Here is a 19,303-nt window from a genome sequence, read left to right on the forward strand (position 1 = left end):
CTCTCTCCTGCCCCCAGGGCCACCTGGCATCAATGGCGCTTTCCAGGGGCAGAGATCTCGAAACCTGGCCATAGGGCGTCTCCTAGAGGGCAGAGGATACGTCCGAGGCACATCAGGCCCGAGGCCCATGCTGTGCTCCCCAGGCCTTGGGTGGTCTGGTTAGGCCCCGCCTCCCCAGGCCTCGAGCTCACCACGACTCTCCTGGTGACAGCCCCCTCCAGGCGCTCGGGCGGCACTCGCAGCAGCCGGGCTGCCGTGTGGATCTCGGCCCAGCTGGACACGGCGGCCACCTCCTGGGACTCCCACTGGACAGAGGGGGTGGGGAGCGGGGACAGCTCTGCGTGGGGAAGGGCCACATCCCACGGGGCAGGGACGGGGCCTGGCTTCGCCTGGCAAGGTGCCCGCTCCCGCGGAGGTCGATCTGGGCAGGCAGGTGCCGGCTCTGGAGCCCGACGGCCCACAGTGCGAAAATCCCAACTGGACCTTCCACTAGCTGGTGGGCCCTGACACGTCTCTCTCCCTCTCTGAGCCCCCACCGTCCTACTGTTAAAGGGAGAGTAACCCCCTTGAAGCTCCAGCGTTGCCAGGAGCCGTGAATTAGAAAATAGACGGAAAGTGATTTACACAAGGCGGGTACATGATAGCTGCTCGATTAAGGCCAAGTCCCCTTCTGAGGGTGGCAGCTGAGGGGGACAGGATTGGTACAGATGCAGAAAGACCCAGGCCCCACTTTTCTCATCTACACCACGGGAGTCCATCTGCTTCCCAGGGCAGTGGTGAGGCCCTGAACACGACTCAGGGCTCTGTGGTCCCCTACACACAAGGGTTTGGAGTTGCTGTGGCTGCTCTAATGATGCACCAGCAATCCAGTGCCTCAGAGGGAGCTCGCCTTTTTTTTTTTTTAATTTTAATTTTTTGCTTTTTAAGGCCGTGCCCACGGCGTATGGAAGTTCCCAAGCTAGGAGTTGAATCAGAGCTGCAGCTGCCAGCCTACACTACAGCCACAGCAATGTGGGATCCGATCCGCGTCTGTTACCTACACCACAGCTCACGGCAACGCCTGATCCTTAACCCACTGAGTGAGGTCAGGGATCGAACCTGCATCCTTGTGGATACTAGCCCGGTTTGTTTCCACGGAGCTACAACGGGAACTCCAGAGGGAGCTCACCTCTGAAGAGCAGAAGCAGATGTTGCCCAGCTGCAGGACAGTGGCCAGAACAGCCCAGACCGCAGTCAACTCCTCGGCGCACAAGCCCAGCGCCTGCAGGGCCTTCACCAGTCCTGTGAAGTCCTGAGCATCCTCCTTGCCCTGCAGCCTGCAGGCCTGGCCCTGAAGAGGGCAGCAGAGGTGAGGGGGCAGGGACCAGCCACCAGAGCCTCCCTCTCCCTCAGACCCTGCGTGGGGACCCCCCCCAGGTAGGCCCTGTGGCCCAGCACCCAGGGGGCCTTCCCCCACCTGGTTCAGAAAGCAGTAGGTCTCCGGCCCCTGGAGGGAGAGCTGCTCCCGCTCCCTGGGGTCCAGCCCTGCCAGCAGCTCATAAAACACATGGAAGCTCCGCTCAGCCTGGGCCTCGGGAGAGAAGGACAGGCTTAGGGGAAGAAGCAGACTGGTCTAGCATCCCAGGGGAACAAGGACAAGTCCTGGGGAAGGTGGGCCTGGGGACTGAGGGACCACGGCCCCTTGCAGGGGCCCCTCCCTCTCTCTCACTTTCAGAGCAGCAGGATGGGTCTTACCTGAAACACCACTCTTGAGGTCTCAAGCAGGTAATGTGACACAGAGGCTCCCAGGATGACCCCACTGTGGGCACAGGACACTGGGTGAGGGTGCCCAGGGTACATGCAGCCTGGGGGCCCCCGCTTAGAATCGGACGCACCATGGGCTGGACCCAAGGGTTGGACCCCTGTAAGGGGGGGCTGATCACGGGTGCCCCTGCCCCCCAGACCCATCACTCACTGCTGCAGGTGGAGGCACAAGACCTGGCCGAAGCGGCTAGCGTTGGCATTAAGGATTGTCTTGGCATGGCCAAAGCTGCCAAGCATGGGCAGTATGTCGTCCAGCTGGAGGGGGGAGGGGCATTCGAGTGTCCCCTGATCAGGTGTCTCAGCTAAGGACACAATGTACCTGGGAGTTCTGCTGGCCCATGGAGGGTTGGCCCTATCCCGGCCCACCCTGCCCCCACAGTAGGCGACGCCTGGGGCTGCCCCTTGGCCCAAAGGAGTAGGATGGTTCCTCTTGGGTCCCTGGAAAATGGCCAGCTACCCCTCACCTGACACCCTCTGTCCCTCGTCTGCTCCTGCTCCAGGCTGCTTAGGAAGTGCACAATCTTTCTGGCAGTTTCTGTCTTCCCAGAGCCACTGTGCCCACTGTGGGAGGGAGAGGGCTGCCAGGGTCTCCAGGGGAAGGCACAGAGGACGACTCCACTGAGCCCCAAAGTGGGGGTATGCCCACCTGGAAGTGACAGCACCCTCAAGACAACTCCCAGGAATGCAGACACAGAGACCCAGGGCACGGAGACCAGACAGAAAGTCCCCGAGACGTCATGTTCAAAGGGCACAGTCTTAAGAAGTCCAGAGCTGCTGCCCAGCAATGGACCGGCAGTTTCAAATGCAGACCCCACACGCCCGACTCCTGGCCCTCGGCGTGGCCTGTGGGTTCAGCCGGGCAGGGCAGCCACCACTCACCTGAGGAGGATGGCTGTGCCCTGCCCAGTGCTCTGAGACAGGTTACAGGCAGATGCCACGATGGCAAAGATGTGTCTGGGGAGGAGGGTGAGGGATGAGAAGGTGGCCAGAGACGGGCATCTGGGGCCCTCCTGGGTACACCATCCTGGGACCTCAATCCATGGGACAAGCTGGGGCTTAGCCACCCAGGGGGGTGAGCGGAGGGCTGGTGGGGCAAATTCACATACGGGGTGGTGTTGGGCGCATTCCTGGGGTGGTAGCTGGCCAGGATTTCGGGTGAGAAGAGAGGCAGGGGCCGGTGGGGGTTCAGAGCGAGCAGGAGAGGCCCCCCAAAGGTCTAGGAAGAAAGTGGAAGCTCTCATCAGAGCATGGAGGGAGCAAATGGAAAGGGGCTCCGATTGCCCGGCCCTGCCCTGCTCTGCAGGACCCCAGGGAGGGTTCAGCATCCAGCGCAGGGAGGGGCAGGAAGGTGGGAGACACTCCAGGGGTGCTAGGGAGCCCTGGGGAAAGGGGATCCCAGCCCCCGTCCCCCATACGTACGTAGATTCGGCCCAGGTGAAACCTCTTCTTGAGGCAGAGCAGCACTGAGCTGTGACACAGGGGCCTGTGGGGAAGCAGGGAGGAGGAGCAGGGAGCGGTGGGCAGAAGGGGGGCCGGGTTAGCGGTGCCACTGGCTGCAGGGACACTTCTACCAAGTCATGCACCCTCTCCCAGGCCAGGCATAACACAGGGGCTGGTTGCTAAGCAACCTGCCAGCCCCTGTGGGCATTACAAGCAGAACCAGGCTGCTGACCCAGAGGGAAGCTTTGTGCCAACTAGAGGCATAAGTGGCACCTATTCCCATCCCTCACCCGCCCCTTCCAGCCAGATAACCTTTTGAGAAGCCACATCCCTTCTAAGGATACAATTCATAAAAACTAGGGTAGGACAGGATATGAGCAAATGTGACCCAGGCATGGCAGGTTCAGAGCTGCGCCCACTCACCGCAGCAGGGCCAGGTCTTCCGTGTCCTCCAGGTCATCCAGGAGGCTCTGGCCCTCTGCACCAGGCAAGGGTGACGCCTCCAGGTCCCGCCCCAGGCTCAGCTCCAGGTCCCTCTCCAGGGCCTCCTCAGCCTCATCCTCCAGCTCCCACCGATCCCTCAGGGACCTGCAGGAGCCTGGGCTTCTCTCCAAAGTGAGTCGCGGCAGCAGTGCTTCAGTGCCAAGCCCAGGGTCCTCGTGGGGGTCGGAACTCTGAGCCCAGTGCACCGGGGCCTCGGCCTCCAAGATCTCGGGCTCCGCTTCGCTGCTGGAGCTGCTCTCATTGAGTGAGGGCTCGTCTGGGGGAGTTGGGCTAAGAACAGAGCAGGGGTGGGGCCCGGCCACCCCTTCTCCACGTGCCCAGCGCCCCTCATTGTCCCCGGAAGCCCCCGCACAAGACCGAACGCGCCCCTCCCCAGCGGGGGCGTCCATGGGCACTTCCTCTGAGCTCTGGCTGCTCGACGCCCTCCCTGCCCTGTGGATCCTAGGGAACACGACCGCGAACTTGGGATCTGGAGTCACCTCTTCATTAGGGTCGTCGAGGGCTGGGCTTTTCACCACCGGCTGGGAGCTCGAGCCGCCGCCAGGGGGAGCCCTCGACCGCCCCCCTCGCCTCGTTACTCCCGCCAGGCTCAGCACCAGACGGCGCCGCAGCCCCGGCGCTCGGCCTCGGCCCCGCCCCTCGCCCGCCCGCGGCCGCGCCCCCTGCGCCCCCTGCGCCCCCTGCGCCTCGCCCTCCTGCGGCCGGAGCTGCAGCCGCAGCCACCGCAAAAGGCCCAGGGCCCTCGCCGCGCGCAGGAATCGCTCTTTGAGGCCAGAGCTTCGGACACCCGCGGCCTGAGGAGCGGGGGCTGGCGGGGGCTTCCCGCGGAGCCTACGGAGCGCCACCAGGGCGGCCAGTGGCGCTGAGTCCCTGGGCCCATCAACTCCAGCTCCCGCTTCGCTGGCACCTGCCTGCCCTTGCACCTTCCCCACCACCTTTCCGACCTGGTGGTGCTGACCCTGGGCAGTCAAGGCCTCGGCTTTTCCAGGCTCGGCCCCCGTCGGCCCAGCCTCTGGCTGCACCTCGCTATCTCTCACGTCCCAGGCCGGCCTGGGGTCCCGAGAAGCCCGCGAGCTCCGGGGAAGGCACGCGTGGCTGCCCTCGGGGAAACTGGAGGCCGCGGCTTTTCTGCCCATCTCAGCCTCTTCAGCCTCACTGGCCTGGCTTGCTGTTCCTGGGGATACCCGTGCGCTCCGTCCAGGCCCGGCCCCTTCCACGCTTGAGTCCGTGTCTGTCCCAGAATCCTCTGTCCCTCCCTGGGGCCTCGCTCCCGACGATCCACCTTCTGGGTTCCGGGGCTTGGCAGGGGGCTTGTCGCTGTCCCTGGCGTCGCTGCTCAGGCCGTCGCTACTCGGGCACTCTCCTGGCGCCTCCAGCCCTGACTCCGGACCGCTTTGAGTGCCTCCCGAGCCGGCGTCCGTTTGCTCCGAGTTGGGCCGTAGCTCCGGAGCCCCGCCGCCCTGGCTGCTGCTCTCCTGGGCCTCTTGGGCTTCGCTGTCCGGGCAAGAACGAACCCCGTCTCCACCTGACGTGTCCCCATTGAGGCTCCGGGTCTCCGGGCGACTCCGCCGAGCCGAGCGTCCTCGCCCTTTCCCTCTCCTTCTGCGGCGGTCGTGCTCGTGTGTCCTCCCTTCTCGGGGGAGACGCTCCTCCAGGGCCCCCCCACGGTCGTCCCCGGGTTTGCGTCTCTCCTGAGGCCCGCATCCCCGACGCCGAGCGCTGCCTTGTCTCCCCGCAGCCTCCGGGGGCGGCCCAGCCTCTGGCCGTCTGCAGTCGCTGTCCTCCTCTACGGTGGGCTTCCTGCGGCCGCCGGGGGTCTCCTGGCCTCCCACGGTGCCAGGTTCCAAGAGCAGTCTCTCCCCGCGGGCCTTACCGCGGCCCTGTCGGCGTTCCCGGCTGGGCGCGCTGTCTGCGCTGGCCGACCCGGATTCCCGCTCCCCCGAGACGGGCCTCCTGGACCCCTCCGGGTTCTGGGGCGCCTTGCCCTTTCTCCTGCCCATGACTTTTCGGCCTCTCCCCTTCCCTAGGATCAGGCTGCCCGTGGGAGCTCTGGGCGCACACCACAGGCGCTCCGCTCGCGTCCTGCTCCGGCTGGAGCTACAGGCTCAATCTACCCGCCTCCGCGTCTCCCGTTTTACGCTTGCGCATCAATAATGCAGGTGGCTGCGGGTCCTGACCCCCTCGGCCAACAATAGAGCGGAGGCCGCCCAGGAAAAAGGAGCTGCAGCTGCGGACAAAGGCCGTGGACAGGGCAATCATGCCACTGGGAGTCGCAGTCAGCCTGGCCAGGCTGGTACCGTGTCAAACCGAGGGGGCCCACGCTCTGCTCCCCTTCACTCCTTCAGCAGGGGGTGAGAGGTGCCCAAGGAACCTGTTTGGGCTATCCTCCTCGTGGGGGGGTGGGATGCTCTGGGGACACTCACTCTCCTCCCTTGGCCCTCTACTGCTCCACAAGGCTGGGATCAGGCTATTTTATCACCACCAGCTGGAGGAAGAAGGATTTTCTGTTTGCCTGGCAATAGCTCAGCCAATGAGAAACTGTCAAATGAAGCCAATGAAAAGCTACTACCAGCTCCCAGTTTTCCTCCAAGGGACTTTTTGTCTTTTTGTTTATATATCAGCTGCTCCCAAATTCCCCTTCTCCTCCATAAAACAGTTTCCTCTGGGAGTTCCCCTTGTGGCTCAGTGGTAACTTGGTAACTTATCAATTAGTATCCATGAAGATGTGGGTTCTATCCCTGGCCCCACTCAGTGGGTTAAAGATCTGGTGTTGCTGGGAGCTGTGGTGTAGTTTGTGGCTGTGGCTCAGATTCTGAATGGCTGTGACTGCGGCACAGGCCTGCAGCTGTAGCTCCGATTTGACTCCTAGCCTGGGAATTTCCATGTGCCCCAGGTGCTGGCTCTAAAAAAGAAAAGTTTCCTCTCCTTTGCTTTAGAAGAGCTGTCATAATTCTTGTCCCAAATTGTAATTCTTTCCTGCTCCTGAATGAACCTATTTTGCTGGTAAGACAACTGGCTTTTAAAAAATTGATGTAGGTTCCCAGATTTTACATCTGAAATGGATGCTGATTTCATCACATCTTTTGCTTCAATTACAAACAGCACTGATTTCACCTGTGTCCCAGTAGAATTAATTCCTAGAAGTAGAATTGCTGGGCCATAAGGTATGTGTATCTGTAATTTGGAGAGTTTCAGATTTTCCTCCATGGACGTTGTACCAAGATGCATTCCCACCAACGAAATAGGTGACCATCACTTTCACGCAGCACCAGACGTCGTGTTACCTAACATTTTTGCCATTCTGAGACATGACAAAATCTCAAATGCCGTTTTTTGGTTTTGTTTTGTTTTGAAGGGCTGCACCCGTAGCATATGAAGGTTCCCAGCCTGGGGGCAAATCGGAGCCGTGGCTGCCTATGTCGCCACAGCCACAGCAATGCCAGATCAGAGCCGAATCTGTGACCTATACTGCAGCTCATGGCAATGCCGCCAGAGCCTTAACTCATTGAGCAAGGCCAGGGATCGAACCTACGTCCTCATGGATACTAGTCAGATTCATTTCCGCTGAGCCACAATGGGAACTCCACCGAGACCTCTCTTTTCTCATCCTTTACTCATCTTTCTATTGGGTGTGAATCTACTTCTTTTCTTTTTCTTCTTTTTTTTTATTTTTTGACTTTTTTTAGGGCCACACCTGCAATATATGGAAATTCCCAGGCTAGTGGTCTAATTGGAGCTGTACAGTCACAGCAACTTGGGATCTGAACCTCATCGACCACCTACCCTATAGCTCACGGCAACACTGGATCCCTAACCCACTGAGCGAGGTCAGGGATCGAACCTGCATCCTCATGGATTCTAGTCAGGTTCATTACTGCTGAGCCACAACAGGAACTCCTGGGTGTGGATCTGTTTCTACCCCAGCAGGAGTCATGAGCCTGTTTGGATGCCGCAGGGCGAGGCAGCAGCTGCAGGGCAGGCCCAGGGGCACCCAGGATGGAAGCAGATGTGGTACCCCCGCCAGAGCCTGTGACCTGCCCCACAGGACTCAGGTGCCTCTGCTGACCACTCACTCTGGCCTCTCCTCACCAGCAGCTCCATCCAGAATCAGAACGGGGAGGCAACATTCCAGATTGTGGCACCTGCCTTGGAAAGCTCTGCAGCTGGCTCAGGTCTGCCCTACACCAACTTTCTGCTCATCTCCTGGAGCCAGCCTCGGACCTGGGTGGAGCTGCCGCAAGGGCTCACATTACCCAGGAGGCCTGGTTTGAGCAAGGAGTTGAAAATGACTTGGCCTTTGCCATCTGCCTGCCCAAGGAAGCAGCCTTCGAGAAGGAAGCTGCTGTCCCAAAGGAACACAAGCTCAGGGGTAACAGCGGTTACTACGTAACTCATAAAACTGGGGAAAGTCTGTAAGCTGTGCTTCCCCACCATGGATACTGAGGCAAAGGACAGCGATGTTCAGAGGGCTTGGTCACCTGCAAAAAGCAGAACAGGGTGACAGAGTCACAGAGTGGTTGACCACACGGCATTGATCACGGTCTCCAGGAGTTCTCAGCAGTTCACGAACCTGCTAGCATCCATGAGGATGCAGCTTCCATCCCTGGCCTCGCTCCTGGTTAAGGATCCCCTGTGGCTGTGGCGTAGGCCAGTGGCTCCGATTTGACCCCTAGCCTGGGAACTTCCATATGCCACGGGTACAGCCCTAAGACCAAAAGAAAAAAAAAATTTTTTTTTTAAATTGCTGATACTTCAGGCTTATTTTGTGCCAGGTACTGTTCTAAGTGTTTTTTTTTTTTTTTTGGTCTTTTCTAGAGCCGCACCTGTGGCATATGGAGGTTCTCAGGGTAGGGGTTTAATCGGAGCTGTAGCCACTGGCCTACACCACAGCCACAGCAACACGGGATCAGAGCCTCGTCTGCAACCTACACCACAGCTCACAGCAATGCATCGAACTCTTAGCATGTTTCCCCGGACCCTGACAGGGTCACCCCCACCCCGTGAGCTGAGATGAACCTCACAAAAGATCACGAGGGGACATTATGTCCATCTCATTTCCTAGGTGAAACTGATGCAGAGCAGGTAAGTCATTTGCTAGGATCAAAACTACAGTGGTCTTGGAGTTCCCTGGTGGCTCAGTAGGTTAAGGACCTGGTGCTATCACTGCTGTGGCTTAGGTCGCTGCTGTGGCGTGGGTTTGATCCCTGACCCTGGAACTTCTGCATGCCACAGGCACAGCCAAAAATAGGGGAAAAAAAAAAGAAACTACAGTGGTCATTCGAAGCATAGGTCTCATCTTAAAGCCTTTCGGATGCCTCCACTGTCTCAGGATAAAGTCCAGACTGTCTTATAGAGGCTGTGCCACCCCCACCCCTCTGTGGCTTTGTCTTTTTCTGTCCAGCATCCCCTTTGCTTCTTCCAAGGACAGCATTTTTCTTCTTTTGGCGAACTGTCCCTCTCACTCCTGGTGGTTCTTGGGGATCCATCTCAGTGAGCCCCCAGTATTCCTCTAAGGAGAAACGAGGGATATCTGGAGGCCCAAGTTCCAAAATTCACACTTTTTTTCTTTTTTCCTCCTTTTCTTTTTAGGGCGGTATCCACAGCATATGGAAGTTCCCAGGCTAGGGGTGGAATCCCAGCTGCAGCTGCCGGCCTACCCCACAGCCACAGCCACAGCCACACGGGATCTGAGCGGTGTCTGCAAACTACACCACAGCTCACGGCAATGCAGGATCCTTAACCCACTGACTGAGGCCAGGGATCAAACCCACATCCTCATGGATACGAGTCGGGTTCATAACTCCCTGAGCCACTATGGGAACTCTCCAAAATTCAGAGACTCTTGATCTGAAGAATCCCACAGGTCCCCCCTCAGCTCCCTGAGCCTATCCTTCCAGCATGCCCCTCCCCTACTCGGGCCAGGGTGGCTCTGTTGGCACATGGCAGTGCCCTCATCCTCATAAGGCTCCTGGTGCCCCTGCCCTTTCAGCTCGCCTCCTGCCAGCCACCCTCAGCTCTCCCCTCGCTCCCAGGGCAAGCACACCAGCTCCTCCGATGCTGCTGTTTCCCTCCATCCTCCCTGCACAAGAGTCTGCCCAGCCGGCTCCTGGTCACCTGCCGGGGCACTTGTCTCACAGGCCCCTGGACTGCCCTCCTAACACTCCCTGCGCTTGTTAGGACCGTGAGCCCCACAAGGGCGGGGACCCGTTAGTCCCTTCGCCAATTCTGGTCCCCAAGCACCTGGCAAATCGTGGGTGCTCAATGAAGGCAGGTGAACAAAGATGTAGCCCAGGCAGGGGGTTCACTTGGGATGCAGTGCGTTAAGGATCTGGCATTGTCACTGCAATGGCTCAGGTCGCTTCTGTGGTGCAGGTTCCATCCCTAGCCCGGAAATTCTGCATGTGTGCTGCCAAAAAAAAAAAAAAAAGAGAGAGAGAGAGAGAGAGAAAAGGTAGCCCAGTAATATCAACCCCTGGCTTATAAAGGACCCTGACCTCCGGGCACTGCCTCCACCCCCGCAGTACCCCGCAGTCCTTCCCGAAGTCTGGAAGAGGCCACGGGTGTCTTCCGCTTCTGAGCGAGGCACGGCCAGCCACGGGGGCAGCTAGGCGCCTCCCTCTGTCCCCGACCCAGGTATGCAGTCAGACAGACTCAATTCGGTTCACTGTTTTATCATTTATTCCCAAAGAGAGAAAAGGCATATAGTGTTCAGACACAACCAAACACAGTTTGATCTGATTCAAATAGCTTAAAAAACCAAACAGATTCTCCTGAGCACCAGCCTGGGCCAGGGGACGGACCCCAGGGCCAAAGGCGAGGGACCAGCTAAGGGTCATTTCTATTTCCGTGGAAAAATCTCTGCACAATTTAAAAATTAAAGTCCTTGGGCCAGTCCAGTGAAGAGGTAATAAGGTGTTTATTAAAAACTCTTTTTCGCCCGGAGGCAGTTTACATTTATAATTTAAAATCCAGCCTACTACAAAAAAAGGGGGCGGAGGGGTTAAAAACTGTGCAACATTGAGAAAGGACTGAGACAGTCGAGGCCCCGGGGAGGGACAGCCCCCGGGGCCCAGGGTCCCTCTTCTCCCGAGGCCAGGAGCAGCAGCAGGGTGGAAACTGGGGGAGCCCCCGGCCCCCGCACGGCCCAGTGCCTGAGAAGAGCCCTCAGTAGTGTGTGTTCATTGTGCAGCCTGGATGCGCGTCCGGCTCACTCCGCTGCGGAAGGAGACAGAGCAGCTCAGGGTCCGAGTCACCCGCCTGAGCCCAGACACGGAGGTTTTCAGGCCGTCGGGGTCACGTGATGGGTCAGGGCTGGCGTGGACCTAAGGGTCTTGGGGAGTGGGACAGGGGCTCTTCCTCCTATCCTTCCCCAGGAGCCCCCCTTACCGGGCAGCAGTGCCCAGAGCCCCTACCTCCCCCATTGCTGAGGCTGTACGCCACGGCCACTCGCTGCGAATGCCAATCGCCAGAGCTCCTGCGTGGCCAAAGACAGTACAGTCACCATCCACGGGGACTCCAGACAAGGACCTTAATTCCCAGCCCTCTCCTGGCACCCTGGGGCCCACCCTGGCAAGCCTGGGCAGTCACTCACCCCCGGGCTCCCTCCAAGGTGCTCTGGATCTCCTTCAGGACCCCTGCAGGGCACGTGGGGGGGGGGCAGAGGCCTGGTGAGGCCAGCAGGGGCCAGGGCCAGACCCAAGCGTCCCCCCACCCAGGGAAACGGCCCTCGTTTCTACCCCGGTGTTCCAAGAACCGCCCCCCCCCGCCCCAACGTGCCTCCTGCCAGCCCACCAGCTCCTGCCCCCACTCACTCTCATCATTGAGCAGCGCGTGTTCCATGACTGGGCCAGACCTCCTCTCTGGAAGGCAGAGGCCAGGTCAGGCGAGCCTTGGGCCCTCCTCTGCCCCCGCCCCCTGCTTATGCGGTGGGGGCGGCTGGAGCCTAGAGCCCAGGACTGGAAGGGAAGCCGTTTCTACTTCCGGCCCGAACACCACCTGCTCCCCTGGAGTTCCCCCTTCCACCCCCAGGTCTGGGCCCAGGTGTGCTCTGTCCCCGAACGCCCCTGGCCCCAGAGGCCTGGCTTACCGTCTCCGTCACTCTGGCTCCCTGAGTTCCTGCGGGGGGAGAAAGGGTAAGGCTCCCCGTTCCGGCTGAGAAAGCCCTGCTCCCCGGGAAGAACGAGGCTGAGCAGCTTGCACGGGAGGGCGGGCAGGCCAGAGCAGAGCCAGAGCCGGGCGGGCAGGCTCAGGTCACAGGGAAGGGGACCCCACACCCCCCCCCCCCACCATGGGCACCCGGGACGGGGGATGAGGAGGGGCCTAGGACAAAGGCCACCTGTCCTCTTCCTCACCTGGCTTGGCTCAAGGCCGTCTCAGGGCCCGATCCGTTGCGGGGCCGGCCGTGGTTCTTCGGTTCTGCTGAATCCACCAGACACCGGGGCTCAACCAGCCACTTGGTGGAGAGAGAGAAGCGCTCAAACTCGGAGGGTGAGATCAGGTAGAAACCTGGGGGCGAGAAGCCCGGCAGGTGAGGCCGGCCTGCGTGTCCTGTGCCCTGTGGCTGCTGACAGAGCTTCCGTCCCGGGGGGATCAGGGGCCAGAGCCTCTCCCAGAGCTCTCCATCTGAGGAGTCTGGCCATGGCCGCAGTGCCCCTGCCTGCCCTTCCCAGCAGCCCCTGCCCCCAACCCCCCTGCCGCAGAGGCCCGGGCACGCCCGCCACCTGCACACCTTGGCCATATTTGGTGAAGACGCACGAGGCGATGCCGCTGACGTCCTCCCGGCGGATGCAGCTGTAACGCACCTGGGGCTTGAGCAGGGGCAGCGAGACCACCTGGACGTCGCCCAGGTTGGTGAGGACGGCCAGGTGGTGCTCCCCGTAGTCCTCGGCTCGACAGCTGCCGAAGCGGGCTGCGCTGACCCGCCGCACCCGCGAGCCCTCCAGGGCGGTCAGCTTCAGCTTCAGCCTGGCGCTGACCTTGGGCAGCGTGAACACCTAGGGCACAGGGCAGCCGGTCACACCCGCGGCCAGACCAGTTTGCAGTGCTTCTTCCAGCCACGTGAGGACTTTTCGCTTCCCTGCCCAGTGCTGCCACTGGGCCCGGCCCTTTGCCAGATGCTTCCACCCAACTTCCCTGCCAAGCCTGCTCCAACCCTTTCCAAGCTCTGCAGCCCTCACACACCAACTACAAACACAAGTTCAAGTGAGTCCCAGCCACCGTCATCACGGTCCAGGGTCTGAGCCTGTGCGATGTCCCAAGGATCCCCGGGGGATCCCGCCCCCTCCTGCAAGGCACCTTAAACTGCTCCTCCGACACCACGAGCAGCTGGTGGCTTCCTTGCATGTCCGGGCTCTTTGACAGGTCGTGAGCCACTTCCAGGGGCTCGGGAAGGGGCACACTGTGTCCATCCAGCACCAGGATGCCCACCACGGGCGCTCGGTGCATCAGCTGGATCTCCTTGGCTGCGGGGATGGAGGTGGGCAGTGGGGTTGGTGTTGGCCGATGGGCGGGGCTGGAGACAGCACCCCGCCCGCGCCCTCCCCGGTCCCAGCACTCACCCTGCTCTGCTCGCACCAGCTCATCCATTCTCCGTTCGGCAGGGGGCACCCGCAGGGCAAAGGCGTAGACAGTACCACCATTGGTGCCCGCCCAGAGCGAGGGGCAGTGGCGGGAGCCTGCCAGGAGGTAAAGCTTTACATCTAAGCCTTGGCTCTGGGGGTCAGGGGAGCCAGGGGACCTCAGCTTGCTTCCTGGCCTTGCCGCTCACTACGTCTCTGACTCCAAGGTCAAGCCAGCAAACTCTGCAAGCCTCGACCTCTCCCTCTGTCAAGTGGAGCTGCTGTGGGCCCTGGCTACCTGCTGGGTGTCGACGGGAAAGGCTCTCCGACCACCCAGGGCCCCAGGTAGACGATCCCGAACCCAGGACAGCTCAGCCCTTGAGATGCAGCAGCAGACTGGCAGGAGGGCAGCAGGGGAGAAAGAGCCAGGGAGTCTCGCTAGGGCCTCTTGGGTACCAGCAGGCCCGTGGCATGTCCCAACCCTCACAGACACTCTAGGAGGAAGCCATTCTCCCATTTTACAGGGGGAGAGGCTGAGACCCAGAAAGGCTCAGTGACATGTCCAAGGTCACGCTTCTCGAAAGTGGTGGAGCCTGGCTACAAAGCCAGGGCGCCCGGACTCGGAGATCCAGCCAGAGGAGGGAAAGAGCCAGGCCGGGGGGCACCGTCCCGTCCCCCGCCACCCGCCCCGGCTCACAAGGGGACACCCCTCCCTCCTAGGGTCACACTGGCCAGCAGGCAGCAGCCTCCAGCACGCCCGCATGCCGGCCACTCACTGTCCCTCAGGTAGGTGTCCGCGAAGTAGAGGGTCCGGACGAAGCCCGTGAACGAGTCCTCCGCCGAGCGGGCCTCGATCTTGCGCTGCACCGGTGCCAGCTCCATGTTCTGCAGGCCAGTCCGCTCTGCCCTGGTGCTCCCCTCCTGCCCCTGCCGTGGGTCGGGCCAGGCCTGAGGGTGGCTCGAGAGCGGTCCTTCCCGGGGAAGGCCGGCCACCGCCCCCACCACCACCTGCCTCTACTACTGACTGAGGACTTGACCCTGAGGCGTTACAGGGACGGCCTTTCACACGTAGGGAAGCCGAGGCACCGAGAAGCAGCGTGACAGATGGGAGGTCACAGGGCTGGTGGGTGGCAGGGCAGCCCAGAGCCTGTGCCTTTGGCCAAAGTTGTCAGGGGTGGGCGGGGGAGGTGGGACCTGCCGCTGGCTGCTCTGAGCCCTGCCCTAGCCAGTGGCCGGCCCGGGCCTCACCTCTCCGGGAGGGCCGGCGGGCCGCCGCTTCCTGCTGGACACCCGGCTGCGCCGTATCCGGCGGAAGGACTGGCGCAGGGACTTCTTTAGCGACTTCACGCGGGACAGTGGGCCCTCCAGGGCGAGCTGGTCGCTGGGATGCAGCGTGCACCTAGGGGGCACCTCGGGCTGTCAGGGCCACCAGGGTGCGAGGGACCTTGCCCATCCAGGTGCCAATCCCAGACCTGGGCCCCGGCCGCCCCGGGCGGGCTGCTCACTTGACAAAGACCTGCCGCCGCTGCTGGTGGTCAAAGAGGCCGAAGCCGTGGCTGGTGCCAAAGGCCACGAGCCGCCACTCGGAGTGCAGGGCCAAGGAGGTGACCACGGCTGGGGGCTGGCACTGCACCAACACGAAGGGCTGGAAGCCGGGCTCGAAGTGCACGGGCCCCGGGCGGGCGCACAGGCGCTCGTGTCCCTTCCAGCGGTAGCCCTCCTGGTCCTGCAGCAGGTCGGCCTCCACCTGCTCCACCGCGTGCTCCGCCTCCTCGTCGTTCAACTCCAGCACCAGCACCTGGGCGGGGCGGCAGATGGGCTGAGAAACCCCCGGCACCAAGGGACAGCAGGACCTCAGGGACCCTGGTGGCATGGACAGCAAAGGAGCCAGGGCCCAGGGCCCCACCAGGGGCAGGCGTGTCCAACCACAGCCCCTAATTCTCGTTTCTGGAGGAGAAACGAGCATCCCAAAGGCCTCCTCTAGTGGGATCAGGGAACCTCCGTTCAGGACAAGTCAGAGCCACAGGGGCAGGTGATGCTCCTGGTGACACCATTAGTGGGTGCTCAGGAGGCTGGTTCCCGTTCCTGCTGCCCTCCAAAGCTGAGAAGGAAGCCTGTGGGCCTGGAAGCTGCCCGAAGTCACCCCATCACTCCTCCCCTGCTCCCCACACCCAGCCCAGCCTGCTACCTGCCCTGCTGTGCCGGCCACAGCCAGGTAGCCGCTGTATTTGCAGAGGAAAATCTTCTGGATGCCCAGCCGAGGATCATCACTGTAGGGTCGAAAGAGCCCACCTGACGGGGAGGGAGGCCCGTGAGTGGCCCTAAGTGCTGGACGTGGCCTGCCCACCCACCCCCAGTGGTCCCCGGGCCTCACCTTGCGGAGCGGGGGCCATTCGTCCTCGCCCTGGGCATTGAGGCTCCCGCTGGGGTCTGTGTCGGTGAGGAACACCCGGACGGTGCTGAGTTTGTACAGCAGCCGCAGGCAGACGCCCGAGGCGTCCCAGAACCGCACGGTGCCATCCTCGTGCCTGTGGGCAGAGCCCGCCTGCCACCCGTGAGAGGGGTGCCGGGCCAGGGGTGCCCGTGCCTGGCCCGCACCCCTCTGGGCTCTGCTCCCACCCTACACATCCCACTAGGCGGGAGGAGCGGACCGTCAACGCCACCTACCCCGTGAGCAGCAGGTCCCTCTGGGGCGGGGCCGGGGCCAGGCTGGTGCCACCGTCAATGGGCCACTCCTGCGGGAGACAACGGAGACGGTCAGCAGCGAGCCTGGCCCTGGGGGGCGGGGGGCACGCAGGGCTGGGCGGGGGGCCGGGCATACCATGGTGGAGAAATGTGTGTTCTGCCGGCTGCCGGCGGCAATGATCCGCTCCCACAGCTTCAGGGGGATGTTGGAGACGTGGTGGGAGCAGGTGATGGCCGAGCAGTGCAGGGAGGCCAGGTAGGGAGGCTGGACCGGCGGCCAACCCGGCGTCTGCAGGTCAATCACCACCAGCTCCTCCTCGGCCAGCACCACCAGGGCGTAGGGGTCATCAAAGGCTGTGGGGACAGGCCAAAGGTCAGGGGTTGCAGGAGCCACCAAAAAGCAGCTTGCCCGGCCTGGCCCTGCGGAACCGGAAGCTCTGGAGTTGGAGCCAAGGAACATGCACTTTAAAAACAAGTTCTGGAGTTCCTGGCGTGGCTCAGCAGTAACGAACCCAAATAGTATCCATGAGGACACGGGTTCGATCCCTGGCCTCACTCGGTGGGTTAAGGATCTGGTGTTGCCGTGAGCTGTGGTGGAGGTTGGAGATGTGGCTCGGATCCCCAGTTGCTGTGGCTGTGGTGTAGGCCGGCGGCTACAGCTCCGATTAGATCCCTAGCCTGGGAACCTCCATATGCCGCCAGTGTGGCCCTACAAAAGCAAACAAAAAGGCAAGTTCCAACTCCAACAACGCAGAAAAAGGATTCCATGCCACAACCCAGTGGGATTTATGCCAGCTTTGTAAGGCTACATCAACATTTGAAAATCAATTAATGCGATCCATTTCTCAACAGGCGAGAAAAGAAAAATCACATGATCATGGCAATAGATGCAGGAAAAAAAAAAAATGGACAAAACCCAGTATCCATTTAGGATAAAAGCTCTCAGGAAACTAGCAATAGAGGGGGAACTTGTTCAATTTGATAAAGAACATCTACAAAACCTGCAGCTGGAGTTTCCGTCATGGCTCAGGGGTAATAAATCTGACTAGCATCCATGAGGACACAGGTTCAGTCCCTGGCCTCGCTCAGGGGGTTAAGGATCCAGCGATGCCATGAGCTGTGGTGTGGGTCGCAGACGAGGCTGGAATCTGGTGTTGCTGTGGTGCAGGATTCGACCCCTAGCCTGGGAACCTCCATCTGCTGCGGGCACACAAAAAATAAAATAAAATACACCTACAGCTAAGGTAGTACGTAATGGTGAGAAACTTGAAGCTTTCCCACTGAGATCAGGAGCAGAGCCAGACGCCTCTTCTCACCACTCCCTTTCAAGTACTGGCTCACACAGGATGGCAAGGAAAGGAACGGCAAGGATGCAGGTTGGGAAGGAAGAAATCACACCGTCTTTGTTTGCAGACGGCATCATCGTCGAGGTAGAAAATGGAAAAGAATCCACCCCACACCGGCCCTGCTCCCGGAGACGCTGCCAGGTGTGAGGAGCGAGAGGCTGAGAAGGGAGGAAAGCGGGCTGGACTCCCCTCCAAAGGGCCACGGGCGAGGCTGGGGGAACACAGCTCAGGGCCTCCCCTGGGGGTCTCGGGGTTTGGGGAGATCTCCCGCCAGGTCTCCTCACTGGTTTCAACACCAGCCTTTTCTGGTCCTGCCTGTCACCCAGTTTAGGAAGCTGACCCAGGCCTTCTTCATTGGCCTGGCTGAGCTGCAGGTCACGCACTGCTCCCTGCCCCACCCCACAAGGATGTCCAAGCCAGGGGCCCTCTGCCTCCGCCAGGTGGGTGTTAAACCCAACGGCACGGATCTGCCCCCTTTAGGCTGAGACTAATCTGAGCTGGCAAAGGGCAAAGAGAGCTTGGGGTGGGCGGAGGGTGGGGCCAGCGAGGAAGGCAGGCGAGGGAGCAGCCTGAGGGCATGAGAAGAGGCGTGATGGGACAAAGGGGCTCAGAGTGGGGCGGCTTTGGGATCCGAAGGCCCTTCCTCTTGTTTACAGATGGGGGACGGGGACCTCCCCACCACTCAGCCCTCCCCACCTGCTCCGAGTGCCTACCCGCAGGGTCTGCCTCCACGAGGACCGTAAAGTCAATGATGCGGGAGGTGAAGTCGAAGGCCGTCTGCTGGCCGTCGTGGACCACTGAGATGCAGTGGCGGTCCCCATAGCTGGCCCGTGGCATGCCGCCCTGGAAGATGGTGAAGGTCGACCTGGCGGGCAGAGGAGAGCTGGGCGTGGGCCGGGGCTCCCGACACTGCCCTGGGCGACCAGGGGCTGAGCCGGGCGTGGGGCGCGGCTGTGACGGGCCTCTGTGCCAGGGCCTGGGAGCAAAGCCAGGCTCAGGGTGAAGACTCATTCAAGGTCGCCAAGAGGGGCTGGGGCGCAGACCCCATCTCTTCCCGACCACAACAGTCCAGGAGGACTTGGGGGTGAGTCGGGGTGGGGGGCCTGAGGGCCACAGGCTCTGAGTCTCCGAGCCACTCCTGCTTCAGAGAGGTACCCCCCACCCTCTTCTGCCCACACGTCAGATCTCTCTGATTTTGTTTGAGGACACAGGTCTTCTGCTACAACAGAGTTTGAAGCCGGTGGGTCTGAATCATTCTCTGGGTGGGTGGAGAGACTGGGGGTGGTTTTTCAGGAGTTAGTTGGTGAGAGGTATGAAGGGCCCCCTCGCCCTTCCCTGGAGACCCCCGTGTGGGATCAAAGGCATTCACCAGGCATTCGCCTTTCCAGCCCCCTCCCCACCCCTGACCCCCGCCTGGAAGGCTCTAGAAAGGGAACGGGAGAGGGCATTGATACCTACCCTTGCCTGGTGGTCAGCCAGAAGATTTTGGTAATAGCTTTGCAAGGAAAAGGACCTAAAAGAAACGGAATGAGCTTGAACGGCCCTCCCTCCTGTGGGTCCATGGCACAGACACCCCACGCCCACACCCACAGAGCAGACCTCTGCTTAGGAGTCTTGCCCTGAGCAGTGCCCCGATAAAGCCCCGCTGTGTGGCTTTGGACACAGCCTGCACCCTCTCTGGGCCCCAGGTTTTGCTTCTAGGAGTTGGCCACCTACACTTGAAAGTAGGAGGGACGGCTGGGCACAGAGAGGACACTGCCCTGCCCTCTGGAAGGTGGTCCCAGGTGGCGGGCAGAGCACTGACCGTAAGGCACACAGCTGTGCAGGGGCTCCGGTTGCTGGCTGTCGCCGGACACGGGCCACTGGCAGTAGCTGCCGTCGGAGTGGCAGCTGACAATCAGACGGCCGTCCCGCTGCCAGCAAACGTTCTCCAGTTGCTTTGCAGTGGGAAAGGGGCGAGAGAGACGG

At 61.2% G+C, this 19,303-nt stretch overlaps 2 protein-coding genes across 5 annotated transcripts in view; both read right to left on the minus strand.

Moving 5' to 3' along the window:
* The window catches only part of MYO15B (myosin XVB), a 34,998-nt gene extending 28,525 nt beyond the window's left edge, over positions 1 to 6,473 (minus strand). The window contains 11 exon segments of the mRNA XM_021068071.1: positions 24 to 82; positions 192 to 305; positions 1,169 to 1,330; positions 1,457 to 1,570; positions 1,735 to 1,798; positions 1,955 to 2,058; positions 2,268 to 2,364; positions 2,683 to 2,757; positions 2,910 to 3,019; positions 3,223 to 3,286; positions 3,667 to 6,473. Of these exon segments, the coding sequence (XP_020923730.1) occupies positions 24 to 82; positions 192 to 305; positions 1,169 to 1,330; positions 1,457 to 1,570; positions 1,735 to 1,798; positions 1,955 to 2,058; positions 2,268 to 2,364; positions 2,683 to 2,757; positions 2,910 to 3,019; positions 3,223 to 3,286; positions 3,667 to 5,747 (3,044 nt within the window). The 5' untranslated portion in view covers positions 5,748 to 6,473.
* LLGL2 (LLGL2, scribble cell polarity complex component) overlaps positions 10,403 to 19,303 on the minus strand; it is a 37,100-nt gene continuing 28,199 nt past the window's right edge. The window contains exons 8-26 of one of the 4 annotated variants that reach the window (XM_021066626.1): positions 19,140 to 19,272; positions 18,794 to 18,848; positions 18,049 to 18,200; positions 16,126 to 16,343; positions 15,972 to 16,039; positions 15,677 to 15,832; positions 15,493 to 15,595; positions 14,810 to 15,102; positions 14,553 to 14,703; positions 14,081 to 14,231; positions 13,305 to 13,421; positions 13,042 to 13,208; positions 12,476 to 12,740; positions 12,099 to 12,252; positions 11,834 to 11,862; positions 11,559 to 11,606; positions 11,339 to 11,381; positions 11,160 to 11,221; positions 10,643 to 10,962 (exon numbers count right to left, since the gene is read on the minus strand). In XM_021066626.1, the coding sequence (XP_020922285.1) occupies positions 10,955 to 10,962; positions 11,160 to 11,221; positions 11,339 to 11,381; positions 11,559 to 11,606; positions 11,834 to 11,862; positions 12,099 to 12,252; positions 12,476 to 12,740; positions 13,042 to 13,208; positions 13,305 to 13,421; positions 14,081 to 14,231; positions 14,553 to 14,703; positions 14,810 to 15,102; positions 15,493 to 15,595; positions 15,677 to 15,832; positions 15,972 to 16,039; positions 16,126 to 16,343; positions 18,049 to 18,200; positions 18,794 to 18,848; positions 19,140 to 19,272 (2,373 nt within the window). In that variant the 3' untranslated portion in view covers positions 10,643 to 10,954. Of the gene's footprint in view, positions 10,963 to 11,159; positions 11,222 to 11,338; positions 11,382 to 11,558; positions 11,863 to 12,098; positions 12,253 to 12,475; positions 13,209 to 13,304; positions 14,232 to 14,552; positions 14,704 to 14,809; positions 15,103 to 15,492; positions 15,597 to 15,676; positions 15,833 to 15,971; positions 16,040 to 16,125; positions 16,344 to 18,048; positions 18,201 to 18,793; positions 18,849 to 19,139; positions 19,273 to 19,303 lie in introns of those variants that run through there. The other 3 variants (XR_002336991.1, XR_002336990.1, XR_002336992.1) reach the window with 3 other exon arrangements.

Source organism: Sus scrofa, chromosome 12 (assembly GCF_000003025.6).
Source record: "Sus scrofa isolate TJ Tabasco breed Duroc chromosome 12, Sscrofa11.1, whole genome shotgun sequence".
Taxonomy (NCBI): Eukaryota; Metazoa; Chordata; class Mammalia; order Artiodactyla; family Suidae; genus Sus; species Sus scrofa.